We start from the raw sequence: 26,803 nt of genomic DNA on the forward strand, positions 1-26,803 counted from the left end.
GGCGGGCTCGGCGGCGCCCGCCCCCGCCCCCGCCCCCCATTATCATTAGCAGCTATTACCCTAAACACTTGCTCTTTACCTCCGTTCTCCCTCCAGGCATTGGCGAGGCAGCCTGTCAATCAGCTCTCGGGCGGCAGCCCCCTGCGCGGGGGCTCGGCGGTGCCAGCCTTAGCGACTGGCGGCGGCGGCGGCGGCGGCCACGGCACAGACACACACCCTCCCAGCCGCCGCGCGCACCCGGGCAGAGGCGGCGGGCGGCCGAGGCACCCTCGGAAGGCCCCGGGCCAGCGGGCAGGGGGCGTGCGCAGGGGGCCCGGGCCGGCCCCGCCATGGAGGAGGAGATGCAGCCGGCGGAGGAGGGGCCCAGCGTGCCCAAAATCTACAAGCAGCGCAGCCCCTACAGCGTCCTCAAGACCTTCCCCGGCAAGCGACCGGCGCTGGTCAAGCGCTACGAGAGACCCACCCTGGTGGAGCTGCCGCACGTCCGGGCGCCCCCGCCGCCCCCGCCGCCCTTCGCGCCGCCCGCCGCCGTCTCCATCAGCAGCAGCGAGCCGCCGCCGCCGCCGTTGCCGGCGCAGAGCTCCTACCCCCCCGGGCCCGGCCGGGCCGCCGCCGCCGCCTCGTCGTCGTCGCCGTCCTGCGCGCCTGCCGCCGCGCCCCAGGGCCACCTGAGGACTCCGGCGCCGCCGCCGCCCGCCTCCCCCGCCGCCGCCTCGTCGTCTTCCTCCTTCGCCGCCGTGGTCCGCTACGGCCCGGGCCCGGTGGCGGCCGCGGGCAGCAGCGGCGCGGGCAGCGACGGCGGCAGCCTGGAGCTCAGCGCAGGTACCAACTCTTGGAGGCAACTTTCCTGCCCGCCGCGGCCGGCCCGGGGGAGGTGGGGGCCCGGGAGGAGGGGCTGGGGGCCCCGGGACGCCTTCTGCGCGCCAGGCTGGACTGGCGCGCCGAGGGCTGCAGGGGGGCGCGCACTTGGCGGAGAGAGTCGGGCGGTCGGAGCGCCGCCCGCGCCCCGAAGCCTCCCCGTGCGCCCCACGCGCGGGCAGCAACTTCTGGAGGACTCGGCGGCGCCGCCACTGCCGCCTCGTCCCGAGCTTCCGAGGGGGCGCGTGCCTCCTAACAGGTGGCACTGCCGCTGGGACCTCGCGCCCTGGAAGCGGGGCGGTGGCGGGGCGGCGGGCGGGCTCTGGGAGGCAGCCTCGGCATCGAGGCCTGGGGGCCTGGGTGGAGGACGGCGCTTTCTGGTGACAGCTGTGGCAGCTCCGACGGCTCTGCGAGGACGCCTTCGCTTTACCCTCCAAGGCTTTACTTTCTTCCTTTCACCTTTTCCCTTTCTTTAACCTCCCCATCCCTCTTTCCCTGTTTTCCTGCCTCTTCTTCGCCTTCTGGTGCTTTCCCGCACCTTGTTGCTTTGCCCCTACTCTGCCGGGTCCCCTCCCTCTGGCTCTCTGAATGTTTCTCTTTCCTTCCATGTGTTCGTGTGTTTCCCCAGCGTGAACGCTCTCCCCGTTTCCCTCCTTCATTTCTTTCTCTCCAGGTTCCCCGTCCCTCGCCCACCCCAGTCCTAACCCATGGGAATAAAACACTGGGCCCCTGCACAGTCACGCAGATGGGACTGGCACGCCTTGCTGCTCACTTGGGAGCAAAGGTCCTGCCCCTGGCCCCAGTCCTGAGATCCCCAGGTACTCCAGACAGGCTCCCCAGAAACCCCACCCCGCCCCGCCCCACCCACCACCACTCCCCACCCACCACCCACCCACCCCGGTGCAACGCTCACTGCGGTGCTGTGGGGGTCCCGCCGTACTGAGAGCATCCCACCTCCCTGCAAAAATGCTTCCTTGAGGTGGGCAATGGGGGTGTGGGGTGGGGAGTGTCTGAACCTCCAATCCTTTCCTAGGGAGCCTGCAGGAGGCCCTGGGACAACCATCTCCCCTGCCTGGCTGCTGGGAGATGGGTTGGTGACAAGGCTAACGCTTGAGGTGTGCGCCCCAGGCACTCTCCGCACCCTGGGGACACGCAGTCACGTTTATGTGCTCATCCCACTGAAGAATTCCTACTCAGGCCCGTCTGCCCTGACACTTTGGAGCCGCCTAAATTCCAAGGCCCTTCTTTTCCAATGAAAACAGAAGCATTGTCTCTCAATGAGTTACAGATGCCAGCGCTAAGGTTCTGCTGTTTGTCAATATTTTGACACATGAAGGATTGGGTTTGGGAAGAAAATCTAATTACAGGTTGTAGCGAACAGTCATTTAGTCACATCCCTCACTGGTTTGGAGATGCCTGACATCTTGGAGTGGGGTTCTCTGTGGGATCCATTGTGGGGTGTCCTTGGCTGCTCTTGCCCCAATGTTCTATTGTGTTCTTAGACTCATTGTTAGATCCTCACCTACTCCCAACCTCTTGATTTTTCTTTTGTCTTCCCCTTTCTCTTGCATTCTCCCTGGGCTGGGGCCTTAATTTCATCTGTACTTGTTCAAGTCGTGTTTACCCCCCAGTTCTGGTTTTACCTTCAACCTTGACCTTCTCCCACTTTCTCTTATTTTGCTAACTTCTTCGTTGTAACCTCAGTTACACCATGCTCATGGTTTGTTTGTTTTCTCTCTTGTCTCTATGTTCTTAGTTCAGTCTTGGGTTTCTTAAGACGCTTTCCGTCCGTCTTGCTGTCTTGTGTCCATCTTTGCTGACCTCCTTTCCATCTTTTATTTCCCCCTCACATCCCACATAGCTGCCTCCCCCATTTCTGTTTATATCCATCATTATGATCTTTCCTTTCCCTTCTTTTCCCTTCCTTGTTTTTTCTTTGCCATTCATTGCTTATCCATCTCCTGGCCTCTCCTACTTGTCTGCCTGTCTGTTTGTCTGTCTGTCTGTCTGTCTTTCATTCAGATGGGGTTTTGTTTTGTTTCCAGCCTCCTCGCACCTTGTTTCCAATGTTCTCTTTTGCTGTCCCTTCTAATGTCCTGTGTGGTTTGTTTTGTGTCTGTACCCAGATAGAGATCACAAAGTCACTGGCCCTAAAGGAAAGCAAAGGAGCTTTGTTGGTGCCTTCAGACTTCCCTGTATTTCATTTTATTCTTGAGCCTCTTGCTTCTCTTTCTTTTTTCTCTTTTAAAGAGAGGTCAGAGAGGGCAAGTTCAGTAGCCCCAAGAACATTCAGCACAGTGAAGAAACTGGTCTAGAGGCAACAATAACATTAAACAACAAAAAAAAGAGGCCACAGCAGTACTGGGTGTAACCATAATATCAATCATTGATTGCCAAAGCCACCTCTTCACAGGCATGGTGATAAAGTACCATCCAAGAGATGGTGGTCTCCTGAAGAGCTGATTGGTTCGTGGAGGAGCTAGTGGTTCGACTTTGAACCAATGAGCATGTGTGCATGGGCAAAGGGCCACTTTGATGTCCTGGATGATGGTGGTGTTGGAAGTGGATTGCCTGTTGCATCCTCAGCCACCTAGGAAACTGCAAGTAGTTAGAACATCAATGAGACGGAATGAAGGCTGGAAGGAGGCATAACTGAGTGGTTCAGATAAATGCAGTGAAGTGATAGAATGGTTTGAAGTGAATTTTATTTGCCACCAAGGGCCATGAGCCATTGAGAAGAGAAATATGTGATTAAAAATAGATTTCTCAACATTCTTATGAAATCTCGTGAAGAGTATAATTTTCCTTAAAAGTGGTAATATACTGTGGTTTTTAAATGCATATTTTTCCTCTGCGGGAGGCTTAGAGTTAAAACCCATGTAGATCTTGATATGCAGCCTAAATTTGGCATCAGGAAATGGGAAATTGCATCTTTAAGCAGAGTACAATCAAAAATGAATTACAATAAATCCTATATAATTGCATAGGTCATTCTCTTTAATGAGATTTTATTAACCTGACTGTCAAGCTTTTGAGTCAGGCAGATATTTTATCTTCTTCAACTGATAAAAGTGTCAGCTATAAACCACCATATAAATATTCATAAATCTACACATCTGTGGCAGCCTATCAGCATCATTCTTTTGGACATTAAAAGCATTCTAATTACTTTCTGTCTAGCAGAGCTGAAATGCTGCCTGTTATAGTATGTGCTTGGCAGGCATGATTGCTTTTGTTTGCCATCACAAATAGCAGCATCCTATTTTATATACCGATGGTCCAGAAAATATTCAGGGATTGACTGAGCAGGATGAATATTAGGAAGCACCATCTGGTTTTGATAGCACCGAGTATATTAACTCATCTGTTAATTTTTGACACATCATTGATTTATTTATTTAGAAAAATCTCATCCTGTTTTGCTGGGTTGATGTTTGCCATTATGAAGGGGGGGAGGGACAACATTGAATGGCATTAAAAAAACCCACAGTTCATGGATGTAAGACAAGGGTGAAGCTTCTGAAGATGCGTTTATTCTCCAACTTGTATTTTCTAGGCCAAAGGGCCCCCTCTTAAAGAGAAGTTAAATGTGTGTTTTAAGGAAATCATCTATTTTGCACTAGTTGGGAAGTCTTAGAGTAGATAGAATATATATGGGTCTGAAATGATAGGTCACGAAGGAAAAAAAACCTACCTCTGCATTTGTAATATTAATAGATTTCACCCTTCGGTGGGCTAAACGCTAAAGGTTACCGCTAATCTCAACTCCTGTGATCTCCTCCATACAAGCAGAACACTCTTGGGGATACGCTGTGATGGGCAAATCCCATTCAAGGCTTCCTTTACAAAGAAGGATGTTCAAGGAGGGAGTCTGTGTGTTTGAGTTCATGGTCCCCATTCCTCACTTAGTCCCTTATCAAATGGAGACTGGATTCAACCACTTATATTCAGAAGAATTCCTAGAAGAGATTTTTTTCATTAAAAACCAAATTATTATGGCTGCAGAGTTGGGGATCAGACGAAGCCCCCTTTGCAGGAAATTATCTCCCAACACCAGCAACGCCAAATAAATTAGAGGTGGTCTATTCGGTTGTGGTTTATTATCACTGGCTGGCATTTAGTACGAGGGTAGTCCGGGGTAGAGTGGAGGCGTGTCAAAGCCCTCTGTAAGTTGCTGGCTTGGTCCTTCCCTGCCAGCCGTGGAGGGGGCTTGGTTTGGGTGGGAGAGGAGGGAGTTTTGAAAAATCAAAATACGTGTTTCACACTTGACTCAGCTAAGACTCCTGGATCAGTGGCTGTTCTCTTGTATTCATATGAAAACAGAACTTCACTCCATTTCTGGGCGATAATGGGCAGCTCTCTGTGCTTGCATTTCTAATTATATCTGTCTGGAAAGCTAAAGTACGGCTGGCTGCAGTACATCTTAAGTGGAAAGATTTCCTTTTTCCCACCCACAGTAATAGGAATGTGCTTCATCACCAGCTTCAATGTACCCATGATAAAATGCCATTTGAATAGTTCAAGACATTGAAAAGGAGAGTGATTCACCTGCAAGGGCTACGGTGGCTCTTTGTGGCGTGTACCAGTTCCGAGAACAAGTTCCAGATGAAATATCTTTAAAATGGAAGGCAAAAATGTATCACGCCAGCCATTCTCTGATATTGTGGCTGCACTTTAGTGCATCATATTCATCATGTTGTATATTCCATAAGGATTTTCCCAATATATTACGAGTTTATCCTTCAGTGAAGAAAACAGATCGTGCTTGCTCCTAAGTCAGAATCCACCCCCCTTTTAAATCTATACTAAAAATTATACTATTAAGTAAATTAATGTGACTCATCAATGCTATTGAAAATACTGAGTGTTCTCTAAGACATTGAGCAAATATATTCGAGCAGTACTTTCTAAGCATTCAATGTTAGCCTCTCCCTTCCTATTTTGTCCCTTTCCATCAAGGTTATGTTAAAGGTATGTCTGTTCTAAATCAATTGGGACTACGCTGATTGGAATGCAAACAGTAAATACAGCTTCAGATTTAGAATGGGATTATAGGATTAAAATGAATGGAAACTGCTTTTGTGCTAGAATTGAAAGTGCCCAATCAATATCATCCTTTGATTTTGCTAATAAAGGAACAAAACCCAGCAAGTAAAGGAATGAGAGTACACTCTAACATGGTTGCTAGGAATGCCCAGGTCCAGCTGCTTGCTTCTTGCTTATTTTGGAGCTTGCTTATTTGGACGGGGGGGGCATTATTTTAAAATGACCCCAAATATTTGGGGTCTTCCCTCCATATAATGTTACATTAAATAAAGAACTCACCTTTTCCCTTTCACCTGGTGGGAAGCAGGAAGAGAGGGGACATCAACTCATCTTCCAAAGACACAAGCCAAGCTCACTGCCATGTCTTCGATTCTGACCCTAGCAACCCCGTGGGACAGAGGTGAACCGCCCCGTGGGTGTCTGAGCCGATAAATCTTTATGGAAGTAGAAAGCCTCCCTCTCTCCGTCCAAGAGTGGCTGGTGGTTTCCAAGCGCCAACCTTGAAGTTAGCAGCCCAACTCTTAACCCACTGCACACTCTCCCATTCTACATGTGTAACAGATTCTGTAGACAGCCATGCCCCTTTCCCTCTTTTCTACAAACCAATTTCATCTTAGCTGCTTCTTTCGCCAAGTTTCGTGCCCATCGATCATGGGATATTTCCAAACTGTGCCTGCACCGGGTTCTTTCTTCAGTACTCCAAATAATCGTGTGACAAACTGACCCACCCCTAACATTGGTGGGACTCAGGACAGAAGAGTGAATGCAGGCCCCTGTAGCAGAGGGGTAAATCACTGAACCATTTGCGTGAAGCTAACACACTGCGAAGTCAATTCTGTCCCGTTCACTGACCCTCCATGGTGATCTGGAAGGCCGGGTTCGACTTTGGGAGTTTTTGGCTCTCCAGAAATGGATGTGGGGAGCCAGCCATGGCCTTCTCGTCCCGTGCTCAGCTGTAGCTTCCGCTGTTCAGGCTAACTGCCATCAAATGAGCCGAGACTCTTCATGACCCAATTTACCATAACCACGCAGCTGGATGAGGTCTCCACTTTCTTCATAGTCCCTCTCAGTCTGGAAACTCCACTGGAAGCCCTTCAACAGCATCCCAACATGCGAGTCTCCCCTGACAGCTCTCTGATGCAGGAATCAAACCCTGGTCTTCAGGCGTGGAAGGCGAGAATTCTAACATTGAGCCACCAGTACCGCCCTCCTGCCCTAGAAGGAGCCTTGCATACACCTGTATGGACTGGCCAGCCTAGAATCCCAAGCTCTACCACCCTGGTCTGTTTAGAGATGTTATTAAGATAGGTCAGCCAGATATCTGAGAAGAGACCATTTGTCAAAGTTAGGTTTTACTCGAAAACCCAGCCTAACACGCCACTCCAGTCCTAGAAGCAGTTGGAGTGGGGAAATCCTGCTTCTTGGGTACCTGGCCATGGGGACGGGGTAGCCTGAAGGCAGTACTGCTCCCAAGAGTGAAAAAGTGCTATCAAGGAGAAAGCATTCCCGTGGACTGTTGGCCTGTTCAGGGTAGTCTGACCAGCCCAGCCGAGTACGTCCAGAAATGCTGTAAAATGGAGGGCTTCCAAGCGTCCACTCAGACATTCAGTAAGCATTCCTGGAGTAGTGTGCTGGCATTCAGAGCTCAGGCCGTGACCACGGCCTCATGAAACATGGGCTCACATCCTTTCTTGAAGAGAACTGATGTCTCTTCCAAAAAAAACCCCAAAGTGTTGTGTTTTTTCTTAAGAGATTAAGGAATGGCATCATTGTCTAGGTTTGGGAGATATGAGGTGTGTTTTCTATGAGCCGGGCTCTGTGCTTGAGGGCTTTGTGTATCTGCTCTTGTCACAGTTAAAGGGGATGGGGCAGGGAATGGAGCCTTCAGTCCAGCCATTACATCATGAAAGCACAGTGATGAAAGAAATATACTGAAAAACTAGATATGGGATGGAGGTTTCTTGCAGTGTGGTTTCCCTGGTCATGTTGTTGTTGTTGTTAGGTACCCCTGAGTTGTTTCTCACCCACAGCACCCCCATATGCAACAGAAAGACACACTGCCCGCTCCTCACCCCCTGTCCGTCCTACGTTTGAACTCATTCTTGCAGCCATGGTGTCGATCTATCTCCTCCAGGGTCCTCTCGGTTTCCCTGCCCCTCCACTTTACCAAACAGGATGTCCTTCTCCAGGGTCTGGTCTCTCCTGACACAATTTCTAGAAGACTTTTAGTACAGCCACTTCTGCTCGTTATCGAAGCCATTCAGCATCTCAGCGGTCTTCATTGTAAGTTTTTTGCCAGGAAAAAAAGTGTGTGTGTGTGTGTGTGTGTGTGTGTGTGTGTGTGTGTATTCGAGAGTTTAAGAAGGAATGGGTTACTATGCTATCATAAGCAAACGGTTCTTGATGTGTAACGTCTAGACAATTTTACTTGATGCCATTCTGGGTAGAGGAGAGAGGCAGTGAGAAGCATCTTTAGCCATACTATGTACACCCTGAAAAGCACCGCTCCCTGTACTTAGGATAGTTTATTCTGGGCAGGAGGAACCCTGGTGGGGCAGTGGTTCAGCTCACGGCTGCTAACTGAAAAGTCTCTTTGGGAAAAAAAATTACTACAAGAAACCCCTGTAGGGATATTCTGTTCTTAATATGAGGTCACTGTGTGAGAGTAGTCTAGAGGAACATGGGGTCGCTATGTGAGAGCAGTAGACAGGAGCATGGGGTCACTATGTGAGAGCAGTAGACAGGAGCATAGGGTCGCTATATGAGAGGAGTAGATAGGAACGTGGAGTCACTAAGTGAGAGCAGTAGATAGAAACATGGGGTCGCTATGTGAGAGCAGTAGACAGGAGCATGGGGTCGCTATGTGAGAGTAGTCTATGGGAACAGGGGGTCGCTATGATTTGGAATTGACTCAACAGTACCCCACAACAGCATTTCTGGGAGGCAGGCAGTAAAGAGAGACTCTCTGCCTTGCAGCATTTCCACGTGGGGTGAATGTTCAAGACCCCTGTCCTGACAAAGTTAAATCCCACGCGCATGTTTATGCTTTGGTGTTTTTGCCCCTGTCCTTTTGCAGTGAGTTCCTTGCTCTAGTCTCGCCTTTGCTTCTACTGATGGGTGGTAATCCTTAGGGTCCAGGTGTGTGGACTGCACTCAGGCCACGCGGCTTCTCAGGAGGCTCGATCATGTCCTGAGACTGGCAGAGGCCAGCCTAAACTTGGGCCCTGACAAAAATCCAAGTCCGGAGAGACATTCAGTGTTCAGTCAGGAGGAATAATGGACCAAAGACACAAGTGACACATGTGCTTTTGCTTTGAGGTTGCTCTCTGCCTTCCCGGGGCCCCGTTAGCTTTACCTTAGATTCCCAGTGAGCTCTTCAAAAAGACTTATCTCTCTTCTTCAGTTTGCATCTGGGAGCAACACACTTTCGGCAGGGATTGGATCAGCTGATTAGTAGCAAGGGCATGAGGGCACTCCGGAAATAGAAGTAATGATTGCTTGAAGTCCTCCTATCAATGAGGAATGGAGTCTGCAGTGGCTGGCTCGATTCGTTAGAATCAGCACATTAATGAAGCTGAAGGTGTGAGGGGAGACCCGTGCAGGGCGGCTTGAGCTTCGGCCAAAGTTGCAGTCCATCTATTTCCAGCGTGGTGGGGCTCTGCACCCAGGGCAGAACAGTAGGAAGCTCTGTTTCCCACCCATCCCCAATTCCCTGTGGGCCCTTGGTTTGCCCCAGAGGGGAAATGCGTATTGCAAGAGTCCCAGCCATGAGCCACACAGTGATGGTGGAACCGGGCCCCTCCTTGGCTGTCCGTCTCTGACCTGTCTCCTGGTTCCTTTCAGAGAGTCGCATGATCCTGGATGCCTTTGCCCAGCAGTGCAGCCGAGTTCTCAGTCTCTTAAATTGCGGAGGAAAGCTCCTGGACTCCAACCACTCTCAACCCCTGGTGTCGTGCGTGAAGCAGGAGGGCTTGAGTTACAGCGAGAGGCAGGAGCAGTGCCACGTCGGGAAAGGAGTCCACGGTCAGACCTCGGACAATGTCGACATAGAGACGCAATATATGCAAAGGAAACAACAAACCTCAGCCTTTTTGAGGGTTTTCACGGACTCGCTACAAAACTACCTGCTCTCCGGGAGCTTCCCGACTCCCAACCCCTCATCGGTCAGTGAGTATGGCCACCTGGCGGACGTGGATCCTCTATCAAACTCCCCGGTGCACACGCTGGGCGGCTGGACCTCTCCGGCCACATCTGAATCTCACGGCCATCCGTCCTCGTCCACTCTGCCCGAAGAGGAAGAGGAGGAGGAAGAGGAAGGCTACTGCCCTCGTTGCCAAGAGTTGGAGCAAGAGGTTATTTCACTGCAACAGGAAAATGAGGAGCTCAGAAGAAAATTAGAGAGTATCCCAGGTATTAATTCTGCCTTCTTACTTACAAGCCAGCTGCAGTGTTTCTTGTAAGTGTGAATATACGTGGGGTTTGAGGCCAGCCATGCAGAGAAGTCACGAAAGCAGGTATATTTGAGGGAACCTAGGTAAGGATCCCTGGTGGCATAGTGGTTACTCATTGGGCTACACACTGCAAGGTTGGCAGTTCAAAACCACCAGCCACTCGATGGGAGAAAGATGAGGATTTCTACACTTCTAAAGTGCTACAGTTTAAGAAACACACAGGGGCAGTTCTACTCTGTCCTCTTAGGACTGCTATGGGTCGGAACAAACTCAGTGGGAGTTGAGTGAGTGAGCTCACCTAGTGCAGTAGCAAAACGTCAGGATGATCCACATGCTTCCCCATCTTAGTTTAAGCTGCACTGTCCTTGGCATAGGTCCAAAGATCATTAAAAAAACCCTACTTGCCATATGGTTAATTCGAACTCGTGGCGAGCAATGTGTGTCAAAGTAGAATTACACCTTCGAAGGTTTCCAGTGACCGATTGGTCAGAGCTAGCTCACCAGGCCTTTCTCCCAAGGTACCTCCCAGTAGACTGCCCACTAACCTTTCAGTTAGCAGGCGCATCAACTGTTGGCACTACTCCAGGGCTCCGTGGGAGTGCAGTGCTACTCAGAGCTGTCTCTCGTGATCGCAAAGTCATTCCAGGGTGTAGCACAGTGAAATGGAAACAGGCCAAGTGCACAAGCCTAAAGTTGCTGCTGAAAGCCCGTCTATTCGTTTAAGATGGCTTTTGCCGTTTAAAGATTTGGCTGTATGCATTTAATTCATTGATTACTGATAGAAATTAAAATGAAATGACCATTTCAGAGACAGGAGTGGCAGGACTGGGTAAATGGTATCTTCTGTTCCATTCATTTCCTGCACCTTGTGAACGTTCAATACGCACAGTCTATCCAGAGCAATCACCCTCCCTCAACCCCCACCCAAGGTTAGCAAGAAACTGTATTGTCAAACTAATAGGGTTAGGATAGACCAATAATCAAGCTGGCCCAAAACTAAGCTTCTGGCGTGTCTTACCTCTTAGATCTATAAAGTGGTAAAGACATCTTTAAAGAGTCCTAGTAGTACAGTGGTGACTCACTCAGCTGCTACCTGAAAGATTAGCGGTTCCAACCCACGAGCCGTGCTGTAGGAGAAACATTAGGCTGCCGGCTGCCGTGAAGATCACAGCTCTGGAAACCCTCCGGCCAGTTGTGCTCTGCCCAGCAGCGTTGCTCTTAGAATGGACTTGTTAGCAGTGGAGTTGGGCTGGTTTTAGTTTTTGTTTGTTTGTTTAGTAGGCCTTTATTTTTTGGTTTAAAGACATCTTTAGGACTAGATCTTCTCTGGTCTACAGAATCATCTTTTGACTGTTTAAGAAGGCATTGATTTTGTTTTAGCAAACTGCTGATTTTTAAAAGTGTACATATAACCCTCCAATCCACAGATGCACTTTTTAGTAAGTTATACGAATAAACTGTATATACTTGAATATAAGCCGACCCGAGTATAAGCCGAGGCACCTAATTGTTACCTGGGAAACCAGAAAAACTGATTGACTTGAGTATAAACCTAGGGTGGGCTATACAGAATGTGCATTAACAAAGAGACCAGAGGGGAGAGACGGAGCGCAGCCACAGACACATCCTGACCAGTTCAGCTGCCGGCGTAAGTGAATCACTACGGGTGCTTCTGCGAATTGGAGCCGTCCACGTCATAGGATGGCTCTGATTGGTTAGATGTGAGTAACAAACATTCAAAGCCCTGCAGTGTCGGGGGATGGGGGGGGTGGGGGGGAAGGGGAGAAATGGCAATCACCTGCGATATGTTACACCTCGCTGGGGTACCACTGACCTGTGTATAAGCTGAACGCCAGTTTTTCAGCACATTTTTTGTCCTGAAAAACTCGGCTTATACATGAATATATACGGTATGTACTACCCTCATTAAAAAAAAACAAACCCAAACCTACTGCTCTTGAGTTGATTGTGAGCTGTAGCAACACCATACAGAGTAGCGCTGTCTTGTAGGGTGCCCAGAGCTATAGGTCTTTGTGTAAGCAGACTGCCTCGTCTTTCTCCTGATGAGTAGCTGGTAGGTTTGAACTCCAGACATTTAGGTTAGCAGTCCAAGACTTAACTGACCATCACCCCAGAGCTCCTTTATCTATATATGCATGTAATATGTACAATAATGCATACGAATTAAAATATTTAAGACAAAAGAAATAAACATAAATGTATGTTCTTTTCCTAACTCATGTATTTATACCACCTAGAAAGACATCATGTTGGATAAAGTAGAGGGACAGTGGCCAAGAGGAAGGCCCTCTACACAGTGGATGGACACGGTGGCCGCAACCAGGGGCTCACACAAAGAACGATTGTGAGGGTGGTGCGGGGCTGGGCAGGGTTTCATTCTGTTGTGTGGGGTCGCTGTGAGTCAGAACCGATGCAATGGCACCTAACAACAATGACAATTTGCAGGTGATCTAAGAGCAAAAAAAGGTTGAAGAGAGTTATCCACTTGTTTATTAATATGCATCGGCTAAACAAACAAAAGAAGAAAGAAAGTGAGGGAAAAAGCCAGCCCTCTGCCATCCAGGAAGCCTATGGGACAGAGGAGAACTGCCCGTTGGGTTTGAGAGTTCAAATCTTGGCAGGGGCTGACCATGGCGCCAACAGCAGATTCAAATCACTGACCTTGCGCCTCCTATGTAAATAGTGTACCTTTCTTAAAGATGTGGTTCTGAGCATTTGTAATTGGACAAAGCCCCTATCATTGCGACGAAGGTGCACCTGACTCAAGTCATGGTGTTTTTCATTTTGTAATGAATATTTCTAATATTTTTGTTGGCATATAGTTCACATAACATTCATGAAGAGTTGTGCAGTCATCACCACAATCAATTTTAGACCATTTTCTTCTTTTTCGTAATCATTGTTGTTAGCTCCCTATTTCCCCCAACCTCTTCTTCAATGCCCCTAGACAGTTATTAATCCAGTTGCTATCTTTACAGATTTACTTATACTGGATTTCTTATACAGAAAAACATACAAAACAGTAAACAAACAAAACCAACAATGACAAAATAAAACAGAGAAAAAGTTCAGTTGAAAGATGGCAGAAAATATTAAAAGCTTGAAGAAATTTTAAATGGGTCAAAATGGAGAACAAATGATAGTCTAGGATGCTCGTACATTTTAACTTCACTGCATCTGCCAGGGTCAAATTTGCAGCGCCCTCTGTCTGATGACAAGGCTAGTCACACCCCGGGACTGTGGTCAGAGGGGGTCACTGGGGACCTTGAAGATGGACTGTGGGCTTTCACTGTCTTCCGTAGCTTTCGGCAAACTGGCTGTTTAGAATTGAAACTCTGATACCGTTTCCTCCTCCAGATTTGGATTTGTTATTTGCAATCCTTGGATCACACAGGCGAGTGTGCTTCTTCCATGTGGACTTAGTTGATCCCTCACTTGATGACTGCTTGTTTGAAAACAGTCCTTTAAGACCTCAGAGGCTATTCTTTCTGAGAGTCAGACACCATCTGATTTTCTTAAAAACTGCATTTTCCCATAGCGCCACCATGGTATTTTTTAATTGCCTCGAACATGTGTGAAAGCCGATCGATAAATAAGGAAGACTGAATAATAATAGATGCATTTGAATTAGGGCATTGGAAAAGCACATTGAAGATACCACGGACTAACAGAAGAATAGACAGACTTTGAAGAAGTAGAGCCAGAATGCTCCTTAGAAGGAAGCAAGGTTGATGAAGTCCTGTACTTTGTACCTGTGATTTGGAGAGACCAGCCCCTGAGCATCATGCCTAGTAAAATAGACAAGGCCAGTGAAAAAGAGGAAGACACTCAAGGAGACGGACTGACACAGTGGCTTCAACAATGGGCTCACACACACCCGTTGTTGGTGTGGTGCTAGACAGGACAGCATTTGTTCTGTCATACAAAGACTGGCTCGGTGTCAGAACAAACTCGGTTCTGAAGAGTATTAAAAAAATGAAATCTATTCTGAGATTTAAAAAAATCCTATTGTTGTTTTGCCTACCTATATAAGATATGCATGGGAAGCAAGCCCAAGGAGAAAGCAATAGGACCGATGGCTCTGGAGGGACCTGGGGGGAGGAGGAGGTATCAGCGGGGAACAGTGAGCAAACAATGCCACAGACAGGGGAACTCTAGGGAATGAAAATCAACAACAAGGAGAACATAGAGATCCTGGTGGTGTTGGAGCAATAGCAATCTAGCTGAGAGGAATTACTAAGAGGCAGAAGAAGGGTGAACGTGATGGTGGGGCAGGAGGGAGGTAAAAGGAAACAGGAAAGATCTAAGAAATAAAGCTATGAATAGAGGCATAAACATAGATGTGTATATATGTAAATATATTAATTCATAAAAATAGAGGTATTGACCTATATACATATATATTTATATGGCAATACATTGAGGAAGTGATGGATTTGGGGCCTCTGCTCAAGCCCTCTGTCAACACAAGAACACTTTGTTTTACCAACCTAGCATTCTGTGATGCTCACCTACCTGGCATAATCACTGAAGACAAAATGGGTGCATAAGCAAATGTGGTGAAGAAAGCTGATGGTGCACAGCTTTCAAAAAATATAGTGTCTGGGGTCTTAAATGCTTCAAGTTAAACAAACAGCCATCTAGCAGAGAAGCAAAAGCCCACATGGAAGAAGCACACCAGCCTGTGTGATGATGAGGTGTCGATGGGATCAGGAAACAGGCATCAGAAGACCCAAAACAAACAAACAAAAAACATTCTTAAGAATGAAGGGGGTCAGAGCAAAGATCCAAAATCCATCTGTAGACAATAGGACATCCCCTCCCAGAGGGTCCCAAGAAAGGAATGAGTCAACCAGGGTGCCTGATCCCATCGACACCTCATGATCACACAGGCTGGTGTGCTGCTTTCATGTGGGCTTTGCTGACTCCCTGCTAGACATAGCAAGATACATTAAATAATGCTAGAAATATGAGGAATGAGAAACTAAGCTTTTATAAAAATAATTTCATTGGGGGCTCTTACATCTCTTATCACAATTCATACATTCTTCCAATTTGCCAAGCACATTTGCACATATACCGCCATCATCATTTTCAAAGCATTCTCTTCCTATTGAGCCCCTGATATCAGCTCCCCATTTCTTCCTCCTCCCTCCCCCACCCACCCTCCCTTATGAACCCTTGATAAGTTATAGATTGTTTTTTGCATATCGTAAATCATCCTCCGTCACCCCTCACCCACTTTTCCGTTAGTTCTAGGTTGATCCTTGTGATCAATTCCCTCTTTCTCTCCCCACCCTCCTTTAATCCTCCTGGTTATCTCCACTCCCCTGTCCTGGATTCCCTGTGTCTCGGGCTCTTATATATAGCAGTGTGCATGCTCTGGTCTAATCCGATTTGTAATGTAGAATTGAGGTCATGATAGTGGGGGGAAGAAAGCACCAAAGAGCTAGAGGAAAGTTGTGTGTTTCATCAGTGCTATACTACACCCTGACTGGCTCATCTCTTCCCTATGACCCCTATGTGAGGGGATGTCCAATTGTCTACAGATGAGCATTGAGTCTCCATTCCATGCCTCGCCCCCACCATTCACCTTGAGTATGGTTTTATTCTGGGTCTTAGATGCCTGATAACTGATCCCTTCAACATCTTGTGATCACATGTGGGCTTTGTTGCTTCCATGCTACATGACCGCTTATTTAACTTCAAGCCTTTAAGACCCCAGATGCTATATCTTTTAATAGGCAGGCACCATCAGCTTTCTTCACCACATTTGCTCCTGCACCTGTTTTGTCTTCAGCAATTGTATTGGAAATGAGAGTATCATATAATGCCATATTAGTCACATAATTATCTCTAACATGATTGAGGTCACACTGATACTCAGTTTTGCATGATGCCTTGGATGTACCTTTATAAAAGTTCTTCATAAACATCTTAATGACTGTGAAATGTGGGCAAGGGAGCACAGGAAGTTATTCCAAGTCCTAATTAGTCAATGATCATTTACAAATTTTACTAAAACTTCTGAAGAAAATCCAGGGTAACTCCTGGTGCAGATCACTTTGCAAAAACCACGAGCCACATCCAGTCTCACACAGGATGTGCAGGACTCAGGTTGCTCTGAGGACCACGTAGAAGAGACTCAGCTATAGAGGCCAACCTATCTCTGTCTCTACTAATTTCTCTGTCTCTGGGTTTTCTTGTAATTAAGCCTCACTCCTCAGAGACACTTTCTCACTGTTGGCAACAGTAAATTGGGCTTTGCTTCTAATAGGCTGAATTGAGGGGCAATTGACAGCGTGCACTAAACTATGGTGAAATAATTCAACGTAATGCATGTATGCGTCCTTTAGCTGACTGGTGGTTCAGCAGGTGGTTCTTCAATTGGAAAAATATTTCCAAAGAGTTATTCAAGAATGATTCATGACAAGTTTGTAACACACAGGTCTATATGTACGGCTCTATAAAGAAATACTTTGGGGCAAAAAGGAAGATTTCCTAACCTACTTTAGTTTTATATTCAGATTCTTCAATCGGATGACAATGTGGCTTCTTATTTATGTGAAGATGTGATATCACCTAAAAAAAAAAAAAGCCCAAAGCTATTAGCAGAGGAATAAAGATGATAACTTCTGTTTGCTATCTTTTAAAAAAAGGGGTGAGAAAAACAAAGTGAAGAAAGCTTAATGGTGATACTTTAAAATTGGGGCTTAGGTTAAATATTTATTATTTTCTTTAATGTGACAAAAACATCTTAAGGAAACACATGGCTAAGACAGATAGTGGCAATAACTCATCCAAATTTGGTTATTAACTAAGCTACTAAGACTTTTAAAGCAATTCATTAATGCTCCTAAAAGGATTACTAATATGAATCTTAGGATGGAGGAATTATGGTTGCAAGAGTACAAAAAATATCAGGCTTTGTACGGGGTTCGTATCCGTTCAGTTTTGCTCTCTTTCTGAAGTCTGTGGTCGAAAGTTCAGAGACTTGGACATGTATTTGTTCATGAGCCCTCAGCCTTGTAGCTTTACTCACACTCTCGAAGGTGGAGACACAGAATGCCCAGCACCAGATGGCTGGATAGTCAAAATGTGGTACTTACATCTCTTAATTTGGGCATGAAGCTGTGCCAAATACTATGACCTGGATAAGCCATGTAAAGTGAGGTAATCCAGACACAAAAATGAAATGGTGTGCTTTCTGAAGTGACATATCTCTTGTGGTGGTGGCTGTGAGGTGCTGCCGGGTCTATTGCAACTGAAGGTGACCCTTTGTACAGGAGGATGACTCATTCCATGCTTGGCACCACCCTCATGGTCATTACGTTCCAGCCCATCGGTGCAGCCACTGTGTCAATCCATCTCCTTGACCCTCTTCCTCTTTAGATTGCTCTTTGCAAGACCAAGCATATTGTCTTTTCCAGAGCCTGGTCTCTCCTGACATGTCCAAAGTATGTGAGACAAAGTATCGCCATTCTTGCTTCTAAGGAGTATTCTGGCTATACTTCTTCCAAGATAGATTTATTTATTCTTCTGGAAATCCATGGTACTTTCAAAATTCTTCACCAACACCATATTTCAAAGGACTCAATTCCTCTGTGATCATCCTTATTTGTTGTCAATGGAAAATACTGTGTCTTGGCTCAGGTACACCTTACTTAATCTTCAAAGTGACATCCTTACACTCCCAACACTTTAAAGAGGTCCTGGACAGCAGGTTTCCCTAATGCAAGACATCCTTTGATTTTTTGACTACCATTTCCATGAGCATTGATTATGGATTCAAGTCAAATGAAATCCTTAACATCAATTTTTTGTTTGATTTACCATGATGCTGTCTATCGATCTAGTTGTGAGTACTTTTGTTTCCTTTATGTTGACTTGCAGTCCATGTTGAAGGGTTCTGTCTTTAATTTTTATCAGGAGGTGCTTCCCCAAGCAAGTAAGATTGTGTCATCCATCTATTGCCAATGTTAATAAGCCTCAATATTGCAATTAGGCACACAAAGTAGATTAGCCATCATCAGGGACTGAGAAAGGAGGGCATTGATGATGTTGCCTAATGAGTGCAGCGTTTATATTTAGAGTTGTTGATGGATGCCATCGAGTCGGTTCTGACCCATGTTTAGAGAAATAAAAAATGGCTTATGTTTGCTCTTAGAGAGATAAAAATGTTCAGAATACATAGGAATAATGGTTTCACAATACTGTGAATACAGTTAATGCCCCTGACATGTACACTTGAAAATGGTTCATTTGGCACATTTTATATAGCATCTAATTTTTAAGTGTTACAGGTCAGGGACATATCATTTTTACCATAATAAGAAAGTACATTCATTAATTAAATATGTGGTAGCAAATCTGAATTGAACTAAATCATTTGAGCTTCTTAAAAAGAGAGCGGTTTAGAGACTGAGAGTAAGAACTGTGAGCTCACCGGGCCGACCCTCTCCCAGCGACATCGCCCAGAAGAATGTGCCACAGAGGGCAACACTGAATAAACAGCCCAGGGAGAGTGGCAGGTCTGCCCAGACCCCACGGGAGCACACTACACGGGAAAGAGAGATTGGACCGAAATCCTGGCCCACGAAGCTTCAAGGATGACATTCCCGCTTGGAGCAGCCAGTGCACAGAGAGGACCATAGAGTCGGTCCCACCACAAGACACGATGTCACCTTACTGACCCCAAGCGATATGGGGGGCAGCACCGGAGACACAGTTCAGGAATTGTGCCCGGTCTGACACCCGCACCACCACTACCGCCACTAGCATGTAACATGAAAGGAGTGCAACAGAGCAGCAAGGGGAACAAAGCAGCAAAGACCCCAAGGAATTCTGAAAATAGACTTAGGACTCAGGGGGTAGGGCTGGGCACTGCATCTGACCCAGTCAGAAAACATTCATCAGGGTCAGCAGACAGACCTGGAACTATTTGTAGACTCTTTTTTTTTTTTCAGGTCTATATAAAATAGACAGGCTAATCAACCCTGAGGAGAAAACAATGGGACAGACGATTCTGGGGAGACAGAGGAGGAGGTGGGAGGAAAGGTGTGGGGAGCCAACCAACCCAAGGACAAGGGAACAATAAGAGATCTAAATCAATGCTGAAGATAGCATACAATGCCTGGTGGAGTTTGATCAAGTGCAATGTAGCTGAGAGGAAGTACAGAGAACCGAATGAAGATTGAACATGATAGTGGGACAGGAGGAAAGTATATGGAAATAGGAAATAACTAGGTGGCAAAAGACATGTATAGAGGTATAAACAGGCATGTACATATGTAAGTATATTCATATATAACTTTTGGATATAGTTCTATGCACACATATTTATAGGTTAAGTATTAAGCTAGCAGACAGACATTGGGCCTCTATCAACTCTTTCCTCAATGCAAGAACACTTTGTTCTAATAACCTGGCATTCTGTGATGCTCACCCTTCTGATACGATTGGTGAAGACAAACTGGGTGCATACCAGTAAGCGAATGTGAAAAAAGCTAATGGTGCCCGGCTATTACAAGGTTTGAAGTTAAACAAGTGGCCACCTACCAGGGAAGCAACAAAGACCACATTCAAGAAGTATACCAACCCGTGTGCTTAAGAGGTATCTATAAGATCAGTTATCAGGCATCAGAAGATCCACAACAGACAACTATTTCAATGCGAACGACGGGGGTTGAAATGGAGACCCAAAGCCCATCTATAGACAATTGCACATCTCCTCATGGAAGGGTCACAGGAAGGATGAGCTAGCCAGGGAGTAGTATAGCACCAATGAAACATACAACATTCCTCTAGTTCTTTAATGCCTCACCCCTGCACGCACCCCCAATTGTCATGACCCAGGTTCTATTTTACAAATTTACTTAGATCAGAGCATGTACACTGGTACAGATAAGAGCTCTTGACACACAGAATCCAGGACAGATAAGCCCCTCAGGACCAATAATGAGGGTAGCAATACCAATGAAGGTGGGGGAGAAAGGGGTAACCGATCACTATGATCAACGTACAGCCTTCCCCCCCAGGAGGATGAACAACAGAAATGTGGGTAAAGGGAGACAGTGGTTGGTGTAAAACATGAAACTGAAAAAAAAAATTAGAAAATAACAAGGATGTGGTGGAGGGGGAAAGGAGCTGATATTAAGGACTCAGAAAATGTTTTGGAAATGATGATGGCAACATATGTATAAATGTGCTTGATAGAATTGATGTACGGATTATTACAAGAGCTTTAAGAGTCCCCAATAAAATGATTTATTAAAATTTTTTATAAAAAGTAAAATTCCAACTTAGTAGAGGAAAAAAGAACTGTGGGCTCAATTATTTATATGGGGTGCAAATCTAAATTGCACAGAATTATGCTGTATAGAAGAATTTGAGAAGGAACCTATCATTAAAAATGAGTACTATATTATTGATTCAACAGTAGTACAACATACATTTTCAGGACTTTAACTTTAAACCATCTTGTTAGGTGTTAAAGCTACAACGGAGTCCCAGAAGACCAAGCATGCCTTCGTGGTCCTTGTTGGCCCACATTCACCTTAGCGTACTTTTTGACTTGAAAATTGTCAGTGAATTGTGTTGAGCCTCTGGGAAGACTCAGTAACCTCCCAGTGACATAGCGTCTGTTCTGGATTTGCAAATTGGAATAAGTGTGGATGCCAAGTAGTAGAAGATTTTATTTCCTTTAGAAAATGTCATCATCGTCTTCTGTTTTGTTTTGTTTTTTAAGACATTTACATAAAAAAATCTGTTTAGACCTTAATTAGCATTTTCATGTGATGGGACAGCTAATTATTGTAATTTATTCCCCCCAGTGCCCTGCCAGACTGTGTTAGATTACTTAAAGACAGTACTACAGCACCACAACCAGCTCATGATCCCACAGTCAGCTGACCAGCCGACCGAGGTAAGTCCCTCATGAAAAGATACATGTGGTTCCTTTGGGATTTCTTGATGACTTACCAGAATGTGCCAGACTAGATTGACTAGCAAAATAGATCGGTGAATGTCAGAGGTTTATGGACCCAGTACCTATTAAGTAGGTGTACTGTGGAGAAAGATTATGCGTACACTTAACCCCTGAAGGCTCAACTGTGCATCCAAGCAAAAGAAGGAAGGAGAAAGAGCGGTTGAAATAGTGTGGGCAATTGTCCCACCATTTGCGGGGCTTGCAGAGGGGTCCTGAGACCACACCGGCCTGCTGTTCTCTCAGGCGGAGGCGGTGTTCCAGAAGGCTCCCCATTGCGGGGCTTCTCCAGGTTGAGTGAGATCCTTGTGTTTTGGAAATGTATTTCCTAGACACCAGGAACCCTGATACGCCTCAGTTTCTTCCTCTAGTAGCCCGTCACTAGAAGAAACGGCTAACTCTTAGAAGGAGTTTGGGGTGGTAGTGCTGGGCCAGTTTTAACATGGTCTCGCTTGATGGAATTTTTCAAGGCACGGGTTGTACTATAGCTTATTTTTGTTCGCCTGACTTTAGACACAAGATAGAGTCCTGGTGGTGTCGTGGTTACGAGTTGGGCTGCGAACTGCAAGGTCGAGCCTTTGAAACCACCAGCCGCCTCTGAGGTAGAAAGACGCTGTTCCTCCAGGAAAGAGTTACCATCCCCGAAACCCACAGGAGCAGTTCTGCCCGGCCCTGTAGTGCCGCTCTGAGTCACAGTCGACTCCACAGCAGCGAGTGTGGTTTGATGGAACCTAAATGCATTGGAAGAAGCCACTGCACCATATCTTCCCGTGATTATGATTGGCCTCAATTGGTCACCATGGAGTGTTTCATTTAAGTAGCTCACTTGTCGTCCCTTGACAAGGTAAAATGCGCCTGCTGATCATGGGAAGGGGTCGGCTCGCCTCCTTTTCTTGTGGTCACATACCCACTGGCATTACTGCATCTAGTTGAACATGTTCTTGAGTTCCCCCTACTGTCGCAGTGGACCTGGCCATCTGACCTGGGTCACTCTGTTAAAGAAATGCAAGCAGACCACTTTCCAGAACTCTGCTGCTACGAAACCAGAGGAGGGAAAATTGCGAAGTCAGTATGGTGGCGTCTGAAATCCGTCTCTTCCAGGTGCGGCCGGAGATTTCATTCCTATTGCTTCCCTTTCCTGAGAACCAAGAGGAGCTCTTTCCATGTCTTCTCCGTTTCCCCAACCCCTGCCATTCTTAGTGACACCACGTGCCTTCTCTTAAACTCCACTCGAAACACCAGCTGAATTCTCCTCCCGCGCTCCCCCACACTTGCTTCTACCTTCATACCCCTCTCCAGTGGGAACGATGTCGCTCCCCCTCACTGCTAGTCCTCGCCAGCTCTGCCCTTACATGCCCCGGACATGTTGCCATCAATGCTTGCTTCCTGCATAGATCTCTCCCGTCTGTTGGTAGCAAATGCCTTCGAGCCTCCTCATCCTACACCTAGGACATCTTTTGCCCTGTCCCTGCCCTCCAGATACTGTGCTCTTTCTTCTTTCATCATAGAGTGCTCCCAGAGCCCCCTCAGTCAGAGCCCCCTGCCTGCTCCCTCTCTTGCCTTGGTCTCTGAAGACTGGACTCGGGTCTCGTCCCCTTTAGTCTCCCAGTGCCAATTCCACAGAAGGTCCTGAATCGTGCTGGCCAAAGGATCGCCTCATTTTTAAGTTACTGAACAGTTTAAAGACTGGCTTATATTCGTTATCTTTGCTCCCTCCATTTCCCTTTGATCTTTCACCCCACGTAATCCCACTTCACCTCTGGTGCTCAACAATGCTCTGCAGGAGACTCCTGGCGTTTCTTCTCTAGGGGCCTTTTTTCCAGGCCTCATCACCCTCTGGCTCCCACCGCTCGGATCCTCCCCCACCCCTCCCCACCCCCCACGCCTCACTTTCATTGGTCTTTGCTTCCATGCACTCTCCTGGGACCCGACCCCCCATGCTTTCCTGAGGCTTCCATCCACCGCTCGCTGGCATAGAGCTTTCATCCGCTCTTGCCTGCTACGCTCTCCCTCTCTCTGGAAAGTGAGGTTCCCTTTCCGAATAGCAACCCGCCATGTGGGTTAACACATCCTTTACGCATATCTAGAGCACCAACCTTATCTGTCCGTTGCTGGGCCACGGTAGCTTTTGCATGTGGCTAAGATGCTGGAAAGAAGTATTTCAAATGCCGGCGGGGTCGCCCATCGTGGACAGATTTCAGCAGACCTTCCAGATTAAGACAGACTAGGAAGAATGGCGTGATGATTTGTTGCCAAAGGTTAGCCAGTGGAAACCCTATAGATGACAGCCAAACACTGTCCAATATAACGGAAGGTTACTGAACTGCCCCGTGACCCCAACAGCCTTGGCTGTACCAATACGCATGAAGATGGTGCAGCATTTTGTCGGCATACGTGGGGTCGCCGTGACTCAGAGCCATCTGTATAGTAACTAACAACAGCAGCTTACAATTGCCTGGAGGGCCTGTCCCTGTGACTCAGCCCCAGACCTGTTTGTCCAACTGCCCGCCCCAAAGGGGCACACCACACACCTCTCAGTCTCACCACGCCTGCTCCGAATGCCCCTTCTTTCTGGCTTCGCTTAATAAAGAGCATAGGCTCCTAGTCACTTGAGATAACAGCTTCTGAGGTTCACAGATTTTCCCTCTTCGTCCCCAACGTCCAAGCATTCTTCGCCCACGTGGACGAGCTCATCCTCATTACTGGTCACCCGGAGATTCTCTTCTCACTTATCACTCACACCAGAAAGTTGTTTTTCCGAAGTACCCATCCAAACTAAAGGGCCCGTGTGTGAGATCCATTGATTGCTCCCTCGAAGAAAGTCGGTTTTTCTTAACGTGGCATTGGTCATCCCAGAAAGCACCGCGGAAAAGCCCACTTCCTCCAAGAAGCCACCCTCGTTGCTCCTCCCTTGCTTTGTGCTCCTATTGCTCATTACTCTTCATCCCAATTCAGGACTGTCTGGGGCCTTTGTAGTTAGCACACACCATCCCTCTCTTCCATTGGATTATGAGTCTGAAGACTTTAATTGAACATTGGGTTTGTTCATCTTGGGTTTGTTCAACCTGGGTTTGTTTGTTTTTGTTATTTTTCAAATTGACCCATCAGTGGGTCAGAGTTTAATAAATGTTGCCAGCTAAATGAGGAGAACATGCCACCGGAATTCTATGATAACAATGGCAATAGCCACTCTTCTACTGGGAAGCCCTTTGATTAGCCATCATCATCATCATCCCTATATTATTTTTATTGTCATTTCAAGAATTTCTTCATTTTATTATTTATCACATTTTATTTCTACTAACTTGAAACAGGATTATACATCCCATTCATAATTCAGAGAGCATTCTGAGTTGTATTTTGATCGGTAAATAGTTTTCTCTCTCTGCTTTCCTTTCTCCTGGAGAAACGTACCTCCAAATGGCAGATTCCTATCTTATGAGAGCTGTTGGGCTCTTCTGGGTCAGAGCGGATGCTCTCTGCGGATTCGAGACACCTCCTTGGGCTGTCAGTTCCCCAACTACAATACCTCCCGTCTTGAAGCAGACCCTACTGATCTTTTCAGGGACAAAGCTTACTGTCACAGACAGAACCCTGAACTTGAGGACAGGATACTCCAGCTCTGCCCTCCTTGAATGAGGAGGCCTTAGGAAAGGGTACAACTCCCTTGGCAAAACAGATGTGGTAATCTTCACTTGCCAGAGAAACTCGCAAACCCAAAGGAATGCAATCTGTCCAACCGTCTATTTTAAATATTCAAATAGCCCCACTGTCTTCTTTTCTAAGCGTGCCCGGAGACGTGCTATGCCAGGACCATTACCGTCTGTTCTGAGTGTGCGGAGAAGAAATGTGCCACCCACAGCTCTTCACCCACGGCCATCGGTCCCCCTCCCCCCTGCAGTCCCCACAGGCTGTACATCTTTCAAGGAGCAGACAGCCTCATCTTTCTCCCACAGAGTGGCTGGTGGGTTTGAACCGTGGACTTTCCATATGCCCTTACAGGGACTAAAACTCAGAGGATGATTAAATCCACGGATGGTGGTAGTCCTCTGCCACCAAAAGTCCCTAGAAAAAGAAAAAAATTATGGTAAAATATATCTCAAAGAAAACGTGCCATTTTGTAAGGCTCTAGGGCAACAGCATGAGTTGTATCCACCGTCTTGTGGCAGCTTCACCACTGTCGATTCCCAAAAGATTTTCATCTTCCCAAAGAGAAACTCTGTACCCGTTAAGGAATAATTCTTCGTTCCCCTTCCCTTGGCAGAAGTCCCCTTTTAATGGCCACGTGTCTACATTGTTCTCCTTAAAGTTCTTTAAGGTAAGGAAATTTAGATCTTGACCTTTAACTTCCCTAATTAATGTTGTCAGAAGCATCTCACATGTCCTAGTGCCAGAGTGTTTTTTTTAAAAGAGGAAGAAGAACTCTTAATTCCAGTCACCTTACTCTCTGTTCTGTGCCCGCCGTGGTGGTAAGTCTCTACTGTATTAGTCATTCAATCAATGTTTGCTGCAGCTGCTGTGTCCGTCAAGGAGGCATCGTCGATCCAGAGGGTAGAATTCTTGCCATCCACGAAGGAGATTCAGGTTCGATTCCTGGCCAACACATGTCATGTGTAGCCACCATCCATCGTCTGCCAGTGGAGTCTAGCATGTCGCTATTAATGCTGAACAGTGGAGCTTCCAGACTAAGACAGATTAGAAAGAAAGTCTGCCAATCTCCTTCTGAAAATCAGCCGGTGAAAGCCTTGTGGATCATCATGGGCCAGCCCACAGCCTGTCGCGGAGACAGCACAAAACTGGCGGTGGTTCTTTCCACTTGTGGCAGGCCCTGTCCTTGGCCTGGGAGTTCAGCATGGAATAAGGCAGATCACAACCCCAGGCCGCATGAGCTGACCTTCTGGTGTGGAGACTGACGGCCCCTCGCCTAAGCCTGCAAGCCGAGAAGATGATCCTGATTTGGGCAGAAAGGAGCAGACGTTTGAAAAACGTAAAGTCAGTTGCATGAGCCTCGCTCCATAGCCCAGCCATGGAACGCCGTTCGAAGCGCTGCCTGCGGGGAGCAAGGAGGCCCCGCGTGCGGGCCCGGGGCTGGGGCTGGCGAAGGGAGACACTTACCACCACAGTTCTTTTACCAGAATTTGCTTTTCCCCAATTACAGCTTTAAGAGTGATGTCACGTCTCCATTTACGTGCTGGATTTTGGCTTCTTAAAAAGAAAGACGGCTCTTACCTAGCCAGATTGTTTTCTTGTCCATATACATATAGCCATAGGCATGACTGCTAAAATGGACCTGTCTGCGGATTCCACCTGGCCCCTGCCCTCCCTGGCTGTCTTGAAGGTTGAGGGGTCTACCAGTCAGAATCTTCATAACCTGCTCCGTCTGTGCTTGAGAATAAAGGCATTATCTTCCCCGCTGTCCACCCCTCCTCCCAGCCCCAGCCCT

General features: G+C 47.0%; 1 protein-coding gene across 1 annotated transcript in view; it reads left to right on the forward strand.

Annotated features, from left to right (window-relative positions):
* The first annotated feature begins 329 nt into the window (after positions 1-329).
* BEND4 (BEN domain containing 4) overlaps positions 330-26,803 on the forward strand; it is a 34,470-nt gene continuing 7,996 nt past the window's right edge. The window contains exons 1-3 of the mRNA XM_075544995.1: positions 330-822; positions 9,748-10,314; positions 21,209-21,300. Coding sequence (XP_075401110.1) covers positions 330-822; positions 9,748-10,314; positions 21,209-21,300 — 1,152 coding nt within the window. The remainder of the gene's footprint in view (positions 823-9,747; positions 10,315-21,208; positions 21,301-26,803) is intronic.

This window comes from Tenrec ecaudatus, chromosome 3 (assembly GCF_050624435.1).
Source record: "Tenrec ecaudatus isolate mTenEca1 chromosome 3, mTenEca1.hap1, whole genome shotgun sequence".
In the NCBI taxonomy this organism is placed as follows: Eukaryota; Metazoa; Chordata; class Mammalia; order Afrosoricida; family Tenrecidae; genus Tenrec; species Tenrec ecaudatus.